The 18032-nt window shown below is 43.6% G+C and overlaps 1 protein-coding gene across 2 annotated transcripts in view; it reads right to left on the reverse strand.

The window, feature by feature from the left end:
* Positions 1 to 266: 266 nt before the first annotated feature.
* LGI1 (leucine rich glioma inactivated 1) overlaps positions 267 to 18032 on the reverse strand; it is a 36348-nt gene continuing 18582 nt past the window's right edge. For both annotated transcript variants that reach the window (XM_072131030.1, XM_072131029.1), the window contains 4 exons: positions 13806 to 13877; positions 10955 to 11124; positions 1536 to 1700; positions 267 to 1446 (listed from right to left, as the gene is read on the reverse strand). In XM_072131030.1, the coding sequence (XP_071987131.1) occupies positions 626 to 1446; positions 1536 to 1700; positions 10955 to 11124; positions 13806 to 13877 (1228 nt within the window). In that variant the 3' untranslated portion in view covers positions 267 to 625. The remainder of the gene's footprint in view (positions 1447 to 1535; positions 1701 to 10954; positions 11125 to 13805; positions 13878 to 18032) is intronic.

Below are 18032 nucleotides of genomic sequence, written 5' to 3' on the forward strand. Positions count from 1 at the left end.
GATCTCTTCTTTGAGATAAATCAAAGACCACTGTAAAGTTACCAACAGAATTTTGAAATCAGCTATGCGTCTATTATAGATGTGAGTTTCTCTTAAAGGGCTTACAGAGATCACAATATCAATGGCCTATTCTTAGAGATCTAATTTTACTTGTATGGGACAAAACTGCAATACTCAGTACAGCCACTACTCACTCTATGGCAGATTAAAGCTTCTCCTCCCTGAAGCTGTCCCAAAAATCAGTGAAATGAATATGATACTTGGAAGACACAAAATGTAAACATTTTATTTGGCAGTTTTCTCTCCAACAGGTGAATAAATAAACGGAATAGTAACATTATTTATATATCTCTTCTGGGATGGACATATGCACAAATATGTACAAACTGTTAATGCAAAGGCCAGTTATCTATCAAGATTTTATAGTTTTTTTTTTTTAGAAAAAGTACAATTCTCAAAACCACTATACATGACAAATTAATGAAGGAGGATCAAGCAATGCTTCTGTTCTGGCCTCCCGGGCTTCTGAAGCCGGTGATCCAGAATCACGTCAGGAGATGGAGTTATCATGCATTTAGTTCATACTGTCCGGGTTAGAATGTCTTTAATGCATTTATTTCAGTGGTCATGCGCTCAGGTCTATTATAACATGTTCATATATTTGCGTCGCCCCCTTAAAACTCGAGGCAAACAGGAAGTCGTGTTTGTCTATGGACACATGTGTGAAGGACCTGGGGGCTTGGATGTTTAACTCTTGGAATTTGACAAATTTTCCCTTCTCGGCATCCCAGTGAAACACTTGGGTGAAGGAATAATCGCTGCCCAGGATGGCATACTTGTGGTTGTTGATCTCTAAAGGCTGGAAGACCATAGACCCACGAGATGGCATCCTCTGGATATCGGAAATGACCGAACCTCCTTCCCATTTGATAACTCTAGAATCCCCAATGAATCGAGTTAGGCAAAGGTAGACGTCGTCCTTGGTGGAAAAGTGCTTGACGGCATAGACGTCCTCTGTGTCTGGTATCTCGGCATGCTTTGAGAAGTTGTTGTACTTCTTGTTCCACTGGTAAATGATTGGACGTTGCGAGCTGCTAGACAAAATGAGATGTGGCTTGTTGGCAATCTCAAGGTATTCCACGTCTGTATCTCGATACCACATGTGTACTGACTGGTGGGAATAAAATCCATTTCCATTCCACTTGTAAATGGTAGTGCAACCAGCTTTCGAGCTATCTGCAACCACAAAATACCAGTTGTCATCTATTCGGAAAGTCTCAATGTCGTTAGGTTTCCGGATTTTAATAACCTCGATGTCTTGAATCTTGATAAACTTGTTTGCAAAAATATCTCTCTTGTAGATATGAGAACCACCGAAGAGTTGGGCCACTATGACATAGAGTTGCTTCTCGATGACAATAGGTTTGCAGACCACGGTGGAGGTGCCTAGGATATCAGAAGGAGTTTGGATTAGAGACCAATCATAAGCGTTTATAGAACAAATGTTTTCATTATTAGCTGGACATTGAGAATACCTGTGATGTTATCATAATTCCTGAAAGACATCTCCACGTGGTCCCACTCCAAGAAGACACATTTGCCAGTAAATGGTTGGGCGATGACCACATACTCATCATTCATGTAGGTGAAGGTGTCCACTGACAGGGACTGGTAGGGCAAGGATTTGTACAAGGCAAATTCTGTAAAACATACAATTTGCAAATAAAGTTAAGAATTTATTACAATTCCATAGACAGACTACGAGCCGGTGTACTGAAAATTTTATGGGCATCGAATAACAGAGACAATGGCACAAAGGCTGACCACCAGCTGTGCCTACCCGAAGGACATACAATATTTCTTGGTTTTGCCATGTGTCCTGAATCATGAGTTTTTAGAGGGTAGAAAACTGCTGCCAGGTGTTCCTGGAGATGGCAAATCTTCCCTGGGAACTAAAGATCTCATCTACCAGGGGACCTCTACTAGATCTCAAATCACTCCACGTGTAAAAACTGGATGATGTAGGGCACTATATAAGCTTCAGTAGAGATGAGCAGACCCAATAACCAGGTTTGGCCACCTGACACGGACATATATCACAGCTCCCCCTGCTGGGTCAGTGTCTGTATTGATCATTCCATTTAGATTTTTGTTATAGACAAGGCCCTGGTGGGGCCCCAAAATAAAGCTATTTTATGAACAGTCACAGTCAGTAAGAGGCTCCTTTAGTCCTGCACAATAATAACACTTTGTGGGGGGCGTGGCTTGGCCGGAGATGTGAGAGGACGCACGCTGAGGAGCTCCCGCTGGGCACCCGTTAATTTATCCTGAATTGCACCTTATTAGAACCGGGGGTGCCCTCTGTGAGGACCGGACTGCTGAAGGGAGCTAAGGAGCAGCGCGGATGGCTGGCAGCAGCAGCAAAAAACGGACTAAGGAGGTGCCGGAGGAAGCGGCGCAAGGCACCCAGAAGGCGGGGAGCGGAGGCGCCATTGATCCCGCAGCAATGGGCAGATAGGATCTAACGGGCCGACGGCACGGATGTCTACAGAGGATGGAGGTGAGGCTGAAAGCAATGACTGGCCGACACTGCCATCCCCAGCAGCAAACATGGCGCCCGCTACTAGGTCCAAGGCCCCAGATACACCTAAACCACATAGAGGACCACGTGTAAATGATATCCCAGCCGCTGCAGCCATTGCACAGGTTACTAAAGAGACAGAACCCACATTACAGGAAGTGCTCAATGCAGTGCATAGCTGCAATAATGTTATAGCCTCCCTTACAATGCTGGTAGGAGGAGTGAAAGAAGACCTCACCATTATCAGACATGATGTGCAACAAGTGTCAGAAAGAGTGGGGGCCTTAGAAGGCAGAGTGGGAGAAGTAGAGGATCAGCTGCCGTCTGTAAGACGTGACGCATCCCACATGCAATCCACCTTAGCGGCGGTCCTAGCAAAGCAGGACAACATGGAGAACAGGCTGAGGAGGAATAATGTTCGGCTGATAGGGGTCCCTGAGAAGGTGGAAGGCCGTAACCCCAATGAGTATTTTGAGCAATGGCTGCTGTCCACATTTGGGCGCGAAACCTTAACACCACTGTTTGCGGTGGAGAGGGCTCACAGAGTCCCATCAAGACCACTGCCACCGGGGAATTCCCCACGTCCAGTCCTTATCCGCATATTGCATTATAGAGATCGGGACATTATTCTACGTAAAGCAAGAGAAAAAGAGAAAATACAAATTAATGGCAGCCGTATATCCTTCTTCCCCGACTTCTCAGCAGAGGTGCAAAAACGGAGGGCAACATTCCACGGGGTCAAGAGTCGGCTAAGGCAATTGGAATTGCAATATTCTATGTTTTACCCAGCTAAATTGCGGGTGATTGCTCTACTAGCTACCCATTTTTTCAATTCGCCTGCAGAAGCTACTACCTGGTTGGATGCACATGAGCAGGAGTTACACAGGCGAAGTCCTAGGCGGGACTGACAAACCCATGAAAGGCACTTTTATAACGGTAACCAAGTTGAAATGGTCCTATGGAGGGCATGATCCCCGGGATGGGGTGCATTGCCTATTCGAGTAAGCTCAGCGGGCAGTGACTCTTTGATTATAACACTGTTAAGTAAGAAAACAAAATGAGAAATGTTGGCTATAGCTACTACTTTTTTTTCCCCAGGTTGTGCCAACGGCACGGGGGTTTATGTGTGTATGTAAAGTTGGGGGTTTATGTTAGGTCCGGAAATATGCATAAGGATAACTTGTACGCTTATACACTTAGGAAAGTATGGAAATACGATGGTGGTTAAACTGAAAATAATTGCATGGAATACGAGGGGACTGGGGGACTCTGCCAAAAGATATGCCGTATTTACTGCCCTGAAACAATACCAACCAGCTGTGTTTTGTCTCTCTGAGACGCATTTAACAGACACTACTGGGACACATTTGGGCCGTGGCTGGGTTGGTGCTAATTATCACTCCACATTTACCTCACACTCAAGGGGTGTAAGTATTTTAATACACAAGTCAATACCCTTTCAAAGTATAAAATGCACTGTTGACTCTGAGGGGAGATTCATAGCTCTCAGATGCAAATTATATCATAAGGAAATGTATATTATAGCAGTTTACATCCCGCCTCCCTTTGCGGTGAGCATCTTAAATAGAGCATTGGCTTTGGCGGCAGAGTCCCCGGAGTTACCCATATTAATTATTGGGGACTTCAACAACTATTTAAACCCGTATTTAGACAAATATCATCGTGGTAGCATCTCCCCAAATAGCCCGAATACGGTCCTGGCCAAATTGTTGAGGGAGGTGGGTATGGAGGATATGTGGAGGTATAAATATCCCACAACTAAGAAATATTCTTGTTATTCCAGTTCCCACAATTCATTATCAAGAATAGACCTGGCGATAGGTAATGATAAAATGATAGCGATGACAGAAGATGTTGAATATACCCCTAGAAGTGTGTCCGACCATTCCCCCGTGTTGGTTACGCTCAAAATGGCTGCAGACACGGGGGGATGGCGGCACCCATGGAAACGTAACCCATTCTGGATTCACATCCTGCGTCCTTCGGATACATTGCCTGGGGAAATTGAGGAGTTCCTCCAGATTAACCATGGATCGGCCTCCTGGCTGGTAATGTGGGATGCTCTCAAATCGCATGTAAGGGACTGCTTCAACAGACGCATAATTGCGCATAAAATCAAACAAAAAGAGTATCTGCAGGCCCTACAGGAGAGGGTACAAGATACAGAGAGGGAATATGTAAATATTGGGTCAGAGGCAAAACAAAAGGATTGGTTAGAAGCGCAGGAATTACTGAAAACACATACATTGGCGACCACAGAAGCAAAGAAATTCTTTGTACAACAAAAGTATTTCGAAGGGGGTGAGGGTACAGGGAAATTGTTAGCTTCAGTTATTAAGGCGCAAAAGGACTCATCACATATTCAAGCACTTCAAAACACGCAAGGTCTGGAAGTCCACACTGACAAAGACATTTTAGAGACACTTAGGAACTTTTATGAGGACACATATTCATCGAAATTAGGGGATAACATTAGTGGGGTGGAGGCCTTTTTAGATACAGTGACCCTACCGGTACTAACTGATGACCAGAGGAACACTTTAGATGGCCCTCTCACCCTAGAGGAACTAGAGACGGCGTTAAAGGCATTCCCGAATGAAAAGGCACCAGGGGCGGATGGTCTCCCGGGGGAGGTATACAAGACATATGGGTCCCTTTTACTACCGGAACTACTAGAAGTTTTCAAGGTGGCAGAAGAAATAGGCAAATTCCCAGATTCCAATGAGGGATGCAATAATAGTAGTCCTGCCCAAACCGGATAAGGACCTGCTACAACCGGAGTCCTATCGTCCAATCTCCTTATTGTGCACTGACGTAAAACTGATAGCCAAGGCACTAGCCAATAGATTGCTGGGGGTCATTCTTGATTTGGTTCATGAAGACCAAACGGGATTCATGCCGGGCAAATCTACAGCTATAAACATTAGACGGCTGTTCCTTAATATACAAATGCAGCAGGAGGGGGAGGGCTCCAGAGCCATCTTATCATTGGATGCCGCCAAGGCATTCGACAGCGTTGAATGGCCTTTCCTCTGGGCGGTCATGAAAAGAATGGGGCTAGGGCCAAGATATATAAAGTGGGTACAAATGTTATACGAGGCCCCCAGGGCACAAATAAGGGCCAATGGGCTTTTGTCCTCACCCTTCTCGCTTCATAGAGGCACTAGGCAGGGGTGTCCGCTGTCCCCATTCCTCTTTGCTCTGGCTATCGAGCCACTGGCATGCCTGATAAGAGCTTCCACAAACATCCAAGGCTTCAAATACGGGGAAGTGGAAGAACGCATCGCATTGTATGCTGATGACATGTTACTGTTTGTTAGGGAAGTAGATAGGTCATTGGGGCCCATTATGAGCATACTATCCGAATTTGGCCAGTACTCTGGACTGACCATAAATTGGCATAAATCAGTGATGATGCCACTGGGCCCCATGCCAGATGAAGTGGTTCTACATCAAATACAAACGGTTCCCAAATTTAAATATTTAGGCATCTGGATATCACCAAGGGTGCAGGATTATGTAGCTCTTAACATGGAACCACTAGTAGTTAGGTCAAATGTAAAGGTAGACGCTTGGTGCAAACGCCCTCTATCAGTTATAGGGAGAACGAATCTATGTAAGATGGTGCTCATGCCTCAATTCTTATATATACTGTATAATTCACCAGTGTGGATTCCAGTACAGATGTTTACTAAAATAACAAAGCTATTTAGAGCCTTGATATGGCGCAAAAACTGGAGACTCTACAAAGGGCCAAAACTCAGGGGGGACTGGCGGTGCCTAACTCATGGCTATATTTCCTGGCTGCACAGCTTCAGCATCTCAAGGGATGGGGACCGGACACTAGTCGGGGTACTTCTGAAAAGCTTTTAAGACATCTGGGAGGGGGGAGACCTCCACTATACATCCTGGAATTGGGAGCGCAGGGTAGGCCACCAGACCATATTCCAACAATGACGCTGATGAGCAAAGCCTGGCAGAAAATTAAAGGAGTCTTGCGAGTAGAGGGTTACACATTATTCACTCCACTATGGAGAAACCCAGGTCTGGGAGAAATAATGCGGCTTGAGGGCTTTAGGAGATGGGAGTCCAAGGGTATCCATGCTCTTACTCAATTGTACGAAGGAAGTGTGGTTAAAACATTTGAAAGTCTTCGGGAGGAGTACAACCTTCCACAAGGGTTATTTTATCAGTACCTCCAACTTAGACATGCCTTGGAAATGCAACATAGAGGGGAGGCAGTACACATTAATAGCCATGAGATTATGGATGAGCTGACAGCCACAGATGGAACCAAAGGGTTCATCTCCAGAATATATACTATACTGTTAGAGGAATATCATAAACAGAATCCCCTTACCATTCAGACTAAATGGGAGGAGGACATAGGCCCAATTTCAGAAGAGCAGTGGGCGGATATATTGGAGAAAGCACCCTCACTGGCGCTGTGTGAGGCACATCGATTGTCACAATTATATTTACTACACAGGGTGTATCGCACACCGCAGTGGTTGCTCAGGACAGGGCTTCGTGGGGATGACTGCTGCCCTAGGTGTGGGAGAGAAGGTGCTCACCTAATGCACATGATGTGGGACTGTCAGAGAATAGGGCAATTTTGGAAAGATGTATTAAAGCTCATTGAGCGGGTGTTTGGATTGGTCCTACAAAAAACTCCCCTGGTCTGCGTGCTGGGATACATAGAAAGCGACAGCTTATCAGATGGTACATTGATAGGAGTCAGTAGAATGTTATACCTAGCTAGGAAACTCATAGCCATGTACTGGTTGCGTCGCGAGGCTCCTGATCTAGAAACGTATATCAAGAAAATGAACAATATAATCAGACTTGAAAAAGGGGTCTATTGCAAGAGGAAGGCAAACACGAAGTTTGAATACATATGGGGGCAGTGGATAGACACCCCTGGTCTACCGACAGCTTATTTACTCCGTAACCCACTTACAGCATTCCTGTAAATGTGTATGAATATGTACAAAATTGGTGTATAACATGTTAACAAAAAATGTATAGGCATTACATGTATATGTATTAAATCCTGAAGGGGTAATGTTTGATATGTATATTGTCCGGACAGTGGGGTGGGCGGATAAAGGGAAAATGTATGTAAAAATGTTAAAAATGTTTAATAAAAAAAGCTTTGATTCAAAAAAAATAATAACACTTTGTAGTTACACACAGTAGTATGGTAAGTATCTGTAATATGGGACTGTAGGAGAATGTTATAGGAGATCGACAGATGACAGGGAGATGGATGATAGAAGATAAATATGATAGATGATAAAGATTTATAGATGGATGATAGACAAATTATAGGAGATGGATAGCTAGACAGATAGATGATAGATATAGAGACAGGAGATAGGTGATAAGCATCTTCACCCGGGTATTCAAACAAGGGGTATTAGGGGAGCAATACATCCTCTGCCTACAAAAGTCCACAAGCAGGGGGCCCCTTTAGGACAGGGGGGCCTTGGCAAATGCGTGATTTGCCGTCCACTTACGCCAGCCCTGGTTATAGGCACCATATAAAAGACTTATATATATATTAAATACATTTCAGTTTTGGGAATGTCTGTCAGTGATGGTAATTTTGTATTAAACGAAGACAAAGATTTCGACACTAGTGCAGAGAAAGTAAACTTAATTATTACTTGCTCACCATAATGTAATATTAAGGCTTGTTTACTCAACACATTTTTTTCTCAATATGCTCAGTATCTGCGAATTCCAAGGACAGCATACTGCTCCTGTTTAGACTATGGAGGGAGGGGGGGGGGATTTATCAAGGCCACTGCCCGGATCTACTGAGAAGCTCTGGTCTTAGATTTGGTTGCAACCTCCGCCAGACTTTATAGACCAGGTTTGTCCTGGAGGAGATTTCAGGTATTGTCTATGCCAGTTTTCCAGCAGAAAGCAGTGCAGGCATACCAACTCTTCCCACTGTCTGCAGATTGGTCAAAGTTTATGGCTTAAAGAGGACCTGTCACCCTCAAAAACGGCACTAGGATATGTTACTAAAGTAAGCATCTCCCAGTGCTAAAATAGACACAATTATAGCGTTATTGGAAACCTGTGATAACGCAAACAAACACTGCTGCACTGCACACTCTCAAAGTGGTCTGGCGTATTCATGCTCACTCCATAGGCCATAGGCCACCGCCCCTAATCCCGTCCCTCATGAATACGCCGAACCATTTTGAGAGCGGTTCGGCGTTTCTATTGTACAGCACAGCAGTGTTTGTTAGCGTTATTGGAGGTTTCTGATAACGCTATCAGTGTAACACTACTGCATCAGTTTTAACACTAGGACCTGCTTACTTTAGTAAGCAGCTCCTCGTGACATTTCTGAGGGTGACAGGTCCTCTTTAAAGCTTAAAGGGAGTCTACCAACACCCTAAGTCAGTGATGGCAAACCTTTTAGCGGCAGAGTGCCCAAAAAGCAACCCAAAACCCCCCTTATTTATCGTGAGGTGCCAACCAAAAACTAAAGCACTAACTTACTGCTCCCTGTTCGTCAACAATCAAATTGGCCTCCTAAGGACAGCAACACAGCAGAAAGATGGAAAATTTGCATCATTTTAGCTTCTTTCCGGTGTCTGTTCACAGAGAATCTAGGGGCCAGCAGGAGGTCCCCCAAAGATAATTTCGACCTGCTTATACATTCTCCCTCTTCCTACAGTCCCAAGTAGCGAAGTAGGTATCAAAATATGACTAAAAGCAGCATCTTTTAAGTTGCTTGGAACTGCAGGAAGATTCTTTGAGTCCTGTCTGCTGTGCTGGGGCAATGGCCCGGGTGCCCACAGACAGGGCTCTGAGTGCCGCCTCTGGCACCTGTGCCATAGGTTCGCCACCACTGCCCTAAGTATTATAGTCTGTTGGCAGCATGTTATAGATGAATGCACTATGATGTCAAGAATACTTTTATTTTATCCGTCTATCATGGAGTTTTAGAGAAATTAAAATCCATATGCTAATGAGACAGTTGGTGCACCCAGACTGTGTCCTTAGCACCCGAAGCACTGATATTCCTTTCTGGATCAGCTCTCTTTCCATAAGGTAAGCAGGAAATTTTGATTTGCAGAAGCACAGGACAAGACCAGGAGCAGATTGATTTAGGCAGGAATAGTAGGTGCTGAGTACACGAAATGGGTGCGCTTACTGCTACATTACAATACTTAACAGGGAATATCTTGGAAATGGCAGAATGTTCAGGACTAAAAAAAAGATATGTCGAAAATCTTAGTGCACTTCTCTACAACATGCTTTCAAAAGATTATGATACCTGATGGAGGTGGTAGAGTCCATTTAAAATATTCAGAAATGACATAGGAATGTACACAACATAAAACTAGAGTAGAAACAACCAAAATAAGTTACCATCAATTATTCTGATCTTATGTCACTAGAGATTACCGTTTGGTCCTTGGTGGTAAATGTCTCTACTATTAAATCCTGAATTATGGAAATTAAATGGGATTTTATTCAGCTGGTGTTGGAAAAAAAAAGCCACAAAAACCACATAAATATAAGCTGGATAAACTGTCCTCTGATGTTTATTTCAGGACAATCTTTATTTTGGCACAAAAATACAAAGTAAGAATTTTTTTATGACACATTTAAATGAGCAGCTGTGATCAGTATCTCACAAATCCTGGGATCGTTCCCATACGACTGATATTATAACACAGCAATTCTGTAATCCAGCACTTGGCAAACCATGGCAAGTCTAATAGAGATTCGACAAGATAATATTTAAAGGGGAACTTTGCGTTTACTACACGTGGACTATACTAGCATTGCAAACCTGTAGGCATGACACAAATATCAAGGCCAAGTTATCGCTAGAGGGCAGGGTTACAACACCCGCTGTACTGCTGGAAAGGGGGACGCCGCTATGAGAGGTGCAGAGGGTTCAAAGTTACTATGATATACTATGATATATTATCTGTACTGTACTATGACATTAAAGGCTCATTCACAGGAACGTAATGGCTACCAATATGGGGTTCACCATTGGCAGCCAGATACCAGTCTCCATTGAAGCCTATGGCTGGTCACGGTACGGTGAGCATGCACATATCCTATATTTTATGTTTCCGCGCCGGTCCTGCACTGCTCTATGGAGAGGGGAAGAGCCACACTCCCTCATCCCTCTCATCCCTCCTCCACTCCAGCTCTCTGAGGTTCGTGTGAATGTACCCTAACCCTGTTTTATTATGTCACTTTTCCTACGACATATCAATGTGTATTATCCCTCTAGTGTGACATCACCGTGTTCTTTGAAATCTCCGTATCCCTAAACCGTAGAAAATTCCTTTTTAACGTTACATTTACCTGTAGTTATGCAATCAAAATCTTTAGCGGACAGGCTGTTGATTTTGCGTCCTTTGTATTCTGGAGGGCTTTCACAATAAATCTGCTCCACTGTCGCATTGGTTTTATCGAGCCATTCTACCAGCCATTTCAATTTACAGTCACAATGAAACGAGTTCCCCCGTAGGTCTCTGAAATACAAAACGGATACAACTTAAAGATTGTAGAAAATAAAATTGCTCCTGATGATGTCTGAAGACTGAGAAGCGGAAGCAAATTCATACAAAGAGGACCCAGCACCTCTCCGAATTATCTGAATTCCCCAAAGTATAACAATCGTGGGACTTCTTATAATTCAAGGCCGTTGCATTCCACTCCCGTTATTCTGGTGTCCAATCAAAGCACGTTATTTCTTATCCACCTGATGATTGGCTATCCCCATCAGAGCCATAGAGATGAATAGAAGAGCAACACAAATGTGGGACCCACTTGAGGAAACATTGGATCGTCGTTCTGACACATGGCGGTCCCACAACTGGGAACCTACTAATCGGCAATTTATGCCCTACCCAACTTATTGTGACTGGAGAACCCCCTTACACATTCGTTTAACTAACCAGAGCTGAAGCAATGGAGCTCCAACTACTCTACATGACCGCTTAGGCCAATCCGCTACAGCAGCCATGGGCAGTGGTCCTTATTGAGACGGACGTTGTGTTGTTGGAGGTGTGTTGCTCTCCTTTCCTTCTTTTATAGCATTCTCTAAGGACCTCTTAGAAACACTATAACTGGCTATCAGGAATAATTGTAAGAGTTAGGCCTGCTTTCTAGTCCACACTTAACTAGACAAATATGGATCAAGTTTACTCAAACTACTATGGACTTCCTAAGCCTAGAAGATCCTGGCTTATATACACAACCACCAATAATCCAGCCAGGGGTCGGAAGGAACGGTACAGTTTTGGTTCAGCACAATGATGGGTGCTGGCTATGTGTTTAGACTTGGCGCTCTAAAAACCAAGAGTATGTCAGGCCTGTAACACTGGTGTAACATGAATGGGAAGTAGCACATTCCCTTAAAGGTAATGAGACAGTAGGAAACACTATTGTATTTTTAAGGTAGTTATGGGAGGTACCTTAAAGGGGTATTCTATTCACAATCTATCCCTAGGATAGGGAATAATTTACTGTTCGTTGCCTTGCACCCCAAATGGATGGAGCAGCAGACGACCTTGTGAGCTACTACTATATTCACTATCTATGGCAGTGATGGAAGTAGCCGAGAACAGCAAGGCACATGTGCGACCAGCAGCTCCATATTTTCACATACTCATGGTCCCATCACGGTGACCCCACCCATAATCAAGTTATCGCTTGTGATAAAAGTGATGATACTCCTGAGACTTCTGCAGCCAATCACTGACATTAGTGGCCACATGTGACGTCATCCATGTTGCTTAGGTGTTTGCTGGGGTCAGTGATTACCCGGGGTGGCCACTAGAGGCTGAGCACGAATGGAAAGAACAGAACAGCACCAAAGTTACAAGGAAGAGGAGCAGGATGAGAGTTTTTTTTCACTTTACTTTTTTTTTACTTTACCCCTTCTCAGGGATTTTCCAGTGAAATCAGAAACCCCCTTTTTAAAATAGTATTGAACCTTATTTTCTTAAATGAAGTTGCTCCTGTTTAGTATTGACTCAATGTATAATTGAAATACAGTGTATAGGATATCCCCTCCTCAGCCGCAGACTGCAGCAGAGCATCCACATCCCTTTAATACCGATATTTATCCCATGATAGTCTTTCTCATGTGACGGCCTCTGCCCGGAACTCTCCAGGCGTGAAATTAATAAGGGATTTCCATTTGTGTCTGGAGTAAACTCTTCATGGAGAATATAAAATGTAACTGGATATTTCCTCTGGGAATTAAGGCTTTAGTCTAGAGGATATCGGATTTTCCAGTGCAAAACAGTCTTTCCAAATCCTAGACCACACTCGAGACAATATGGGACCTTTTACTCTTGTTCTTTTAGGTATTTTTTTGGTTTAACTTTTTTGGTTTCCTAAAGAAACACAGAGAATGGAGATCCCAAAATAGCTCCATTCTCTGTGTAGTGGCCAGGCTTGGTAACTGCAGCTCAGCTCCTATTTCAGTGAATGGAGATGCACAAATAGCTCCATTCTCTATGTAGTGGCCAGTTCTGGTAACTACAACTTAGTTCCTACAAATGTGTATGGAGATGCCCAAATAGCTCCATTCTGTATGTAGAGACCAGGTATGGTAACTGCAACTCAGTTCCTCTTCCAGTAAATGGATATGCCACACTAGCTCCATTCTCTATCTACTGCCCATGTAGATGATGGAGGTCTTTGCATTGTATCAGAATATATTGCACAGAATGCATTTCCAGTACTGTAACAGTTAATACAGTTTTGGCGCTGCAGTCCTTGCATTATATTCTGATATAATGCAAGAACTTCATTCCTCTTAAAAGTGCGCAGTCTATGGGGCTGGTTCAACATACGTCCCATTTTCTATATACTGCACATGATTGTGTTCAGGGGGCCTAAAGCTGCAACTTGGGCAGGCAAGTTAACAGTTGTTGCACCCTGGGCTCAGGATCCATAAGGAACCCATAGCCATAGGGAGTCTCTTACCAATACAAAGAGACCAGCACTTTATAGGATACATTATAATTTTGGGTCCTGGTAAGATGTTGCTTAACAGTTTTAAGGAACACTTGTAAATTTTAGTTACATTTGCAAATTCTTCTTATGAATAGCTTCTCTCGTCTGCGCATTGCAGTGCAGTGCTCTGTTTGTGCTCTAATTTTTGCAAATTATTTAGCAAATTATTACAATCTCGTCTTACACATTTGTTAGCGAGTCCAATCCTTTGAAGACATCTTTCGGAAGAGACTGCAGGTTGTTATTGGCCAGACTCCTGTAATACAAGCAGAACGACAGCTTTAAGAGAAGGTCACATACTCAGAATTACACATTTGATAAGAGTACAAGTTAAAAATAATACATTTCACATTAAATGTGGACTGTGTTATTATGATAAAATCTGAGAAAAGCCATTAAACGTAATTTTCAGCCATTGACAGGTTCCAATAGCCTTTGCTGTGCTAATTTTAAAATCCCTTTGTCAGCACTCTGAATGATTTTAGTAGTTTACAAAAGTTTATTTTACATTACCTGGCTCCCTGCCAGCAGTGTGTGGTGAGTCCTGGGGGAGGGGCAGCTGCATTAATTTTTTCTATAGCTACTTATCTACTGGGGCATGTGCTGTGGCTACCTATCTACTGGGAAGCATGTGCTGTGGCTACCTATCTACTGGGGAGCATGTGCTGTGGCTACCTATCTACTGGGGAAGGCATGTGCTGTGGTTACTTATCTACTGGGGAGCATGTGCTGTGGCTACCTATCTACTGGGGAGCATGTGCTGTGGCTACCTATCTACTAGGGGGCATGTGCTGTGGCTACCTATCTACTGGGCGGGCATGTGCTGTGGCTACCCATCTACTGGGGACCATGTGCTGTGGCTACCTTTATACTGGGAGCATGTGCTGTGGCTACCTATCAACTGGGGGGCATGTACTGTGGCTACCTATCTACTGGGGGGCATGTGCTGTAGCTACCTATCCACTGGGGAAGGCATGTGCTGTGTTTACTTATCTACTGGGGAGCATGTGCTGTGGCTACCTATCTCCTGGAGGGCATGTGCTATGGCTACCTATCAGGGGGCATGTGCTGTGTCTACCTATCTACTAGGGGGCATGTGCTGTGGCTACCTATCTACTGGGTGGGCATGTGCTGTGGCTACCTATCTACTGGGTGGGCATGTGCTGTAGCTACCTTTATACTAGGGGCATGTGCTGTGGCTACCCATCTACTGGGGACCATGTGCTGTGGCTACCCATCTACTGGGGGGCATGTGCTGTGGCTACCCATCTACTGGGGACCATGTGCTGTGGCTGCCTCTATACTGGGGGCATGTGTGCATAACGTATGTCTCTCACAGAATCACATTTCAAAAGATGTGGAGTGCTTGGCTCTCTCAGCCAAAAATGTTCCTGACCCCTGACCTACAAGATGTTAAGGACAGGTAAGGGATATACCTTGTAGGTCGCTGATGTCAGCAAGCAAAAAAAGGAAAGTATTTAGACAGAGGAATATCCTGAAGTCAAGAGAGATTTAAAGCCAAGCTCTGCCCACAAAGAGTAAGTATATTGTACATATGTGCAGCTCTCCTGCGTGTCTGGTTACTACACAGTGAAGTACAGACACTGCCGACCAGACTACTGCTATTTATACTGAAGTTACCTTAGGTCACAGACCGCAGATAGATCTCCTTTAGAGAATGGCACAGTTCCTGGCCTGGCACCTGGATGCCGCTATGAAAACCATCTCATTAATAGATCTACCATATTTATGCCAAGGAAATCCCAAAATATCAGCCAGCAGAGGGCGCTATGACACTCAGTGGCTAGCATCTATCACAGAGTGAAAATCGGATACTTTTTATGTTGTTTTTCTAAAGTTATTTGACTATTTGATCTTCTTTGTGTTTGTTTGTTTTATTGTCTCTATGATCTATTTGTGCCTCTTTGCCTTTGAATTACTGCAGAATTTTTTGTTCAGTTGAGCGGGCCGACCTAGATCAGTTCAAAAAACCAGTTTTTGAAAAAGGTGAAGACATCCTTTAGCAATTTTTTTTTTAAATCACTACAAAAAAGTATTCCCCAATGAATGTCTAGGTCATATGTCTTGTACAAGGATGGATTTACTCACAACTAGAGATGAGTGGTCCCAAAGTGTAGGCGTGTTCCTCCTGACCCAGACATATTGCCAAGCAGTCAATCCGACACATTGGTGAGGGTGTCCCCCTGGCCTACCATAGCCATGGCTAGTTGTTATGGTTGTTAATTTGCTAGATTCAATCCGGCAGTATGTCTCGGTCGGGTGGAACACATCCAAATGCGAACCCAAACTTACATGTTGTGGCCCGGAGAGACCAATTAGTGTTTCTCCAGCTTTGGCATGATACGGGGGTCTCCAGTATTTGCTCAGGGGGTCTCCAGCATTTGCTGTGTCTGGAAGTCTCATGCATTTGTCTGATCTGGGGGTCTCCGCTACTAAACATCTACTGGTATTAGGCATCCCCTCTGGGGGTCTCTGGTACTAGCCATTTGCTCTTGGGGTTACCCTGTATCATCTGCTATGGGGTCAGCAGTATTTGCCATATGCTCTCAATATTAGCTGTCTGCTATGGGGGTCTCCAGTATTAGTATTATTTGCCTGTTCAGGTGTCGCTTATTTATTATCTGGTCTTTACTATCATTTATTATTTGGTCTGTAGTCTATATTATTTATTGCCTGGTCTGGGGTCTGTATTAGTTACAGTGTGAATGTTGTATTTGGTTTCTGTACTCTTGTATTTATCATTTCTGGGGTGGCGTTTTATGTTATACTGTAGTCTAGGTGTGTTGTTTAATGGTGCGACCCCTTAAGGCTACACAGTATGACAATGTGGGCCTCTGACCCATAAAAATTGCACACCCCTGCTATTGAGTCCTGCAGTAGAAATTCCCAACTATGTCTTTGTCTTTCAGGCAAAAAATGTCTCATAGCTCATATGGCTTTAGAGGGTCATTTATAAGTTACAGAGTAAGTTTGAACATAAATGAGGAATTTCTAGAAAGGGTATGAAATATCCTATCTAGGGTGCTGGTAACAGATTTAAAGGAAACCTACCACTACCTATTACTGTAGATCTGGTGGTAGGATCATCTAACCTATGTAAGGATAGCCCTTTTTAGGGCCAATCCTTTACTCCCCTCTATCTTTTCTAATCTTTAATCAGGGTAATATGCACATTTTCTAAAGAGGCTACTGGGTCGTGGAGTAGCAAAAGCTGAGGCTACATGGCATGGCTACTCCATGCCCCAGTAGCCTCTTTTATCCTCCTACCCAGACATCTTCAGCCCTCATCCGCGAAGCCGGAGTTCTGCGCATGCCCATGTCTGGGTAGGAGGATCAAAGAGGCTACTGGGACGTGGAGTAGCTGTGCCATGTAGCCTTAGCTCCAGGTACTCCACGCCCCAGTACAGTACAGTAGTGGTAGGTTTCCTTCAAATCTGTTACCAGCACCCTAGGTAGGGTATGAAATATCCTTTCTAACTTATTAATGATCCTCTAAAACCATATTTGACTTAAGAGACACTTTTTGTCTGAAATGAGTCCCTAATGGAGGTCAGAGGGGGAGTGTCACTTCAGATGCCCATATTTTGGCCTCTATAGCAACTCAAACCATGCTTTTGGTGTCACATTATTACATATTACCCTGACTAAAGATTGGAAAAGATAGAGGGGAGTAAAGGATTAGCCATAAAAAGGACTATCCTTATATAGGTTAGATGCACCTGCCACCGGATCTACCTTAATAGGTAGTTTCATAGTGGTAGGTTTTCTTTAAAAGGTTGATCACAGGAAATACTAATTTCATATTTATGTTTGTTATTTGATAAAAAATTATCTATTACTATTTGCAGCATATGCACCTGCCTAAAACTTTTGCACAGCACTTTCTATATGTATAAATATGTTCACTTTTCTATGTAGTCCAATGGAGTGAGGCCGTCTTATGTTGAAGCTGAGTAAATTTTCTCACTTTTTAACATTTTGGGTTTTTTTACCTCAAGGCTGTAATTGTTATTCTATTACCCACTTATCGCTTTGCTGGATTTTCTTCCCACTTTTGGGCAAATGTAAGAAAAAAATTGAGTAGTGTATTATGTAAGTGTATTACTCTCCCACGTGCATAGCTCTCCGCCTTCCATGACAGCGCGCTGCCTTTGTTCACAGAGGCTCAGATCTAGGGAGATGCTAATGTCATGATTATTAAACATAACGTGGAGCCGAACAATGTCTTACACAGTTCAGCCAAGAGTTCTGCTCTGTGCCGTTTTGTTTTAAAGACTGATTAACTTTTTGGCTCTCTAAAAGTTAAATACAACCAAATGTTCTGTCTCCTGCAGCTGCAGCCTCTAACCAGATAAGAATAGCAATCCCATTAGACGGGTCACATTGAAAT

This window comes from Engystomops pustulosus, chromosome 11 (genome assembly GCF_040894005.1).
Source record: "Engystomops pustulosus chromosome 11, aEngPut4.maternal, whole genome shotgun sequence".
Classification (NCBI taxonomy): domain Eukaryota; kingdom Metazoa; phylum Chordata; class Amphibia; order Anura; family Leptodactylidae; genus Engystomops; species Engystomops pustulosus.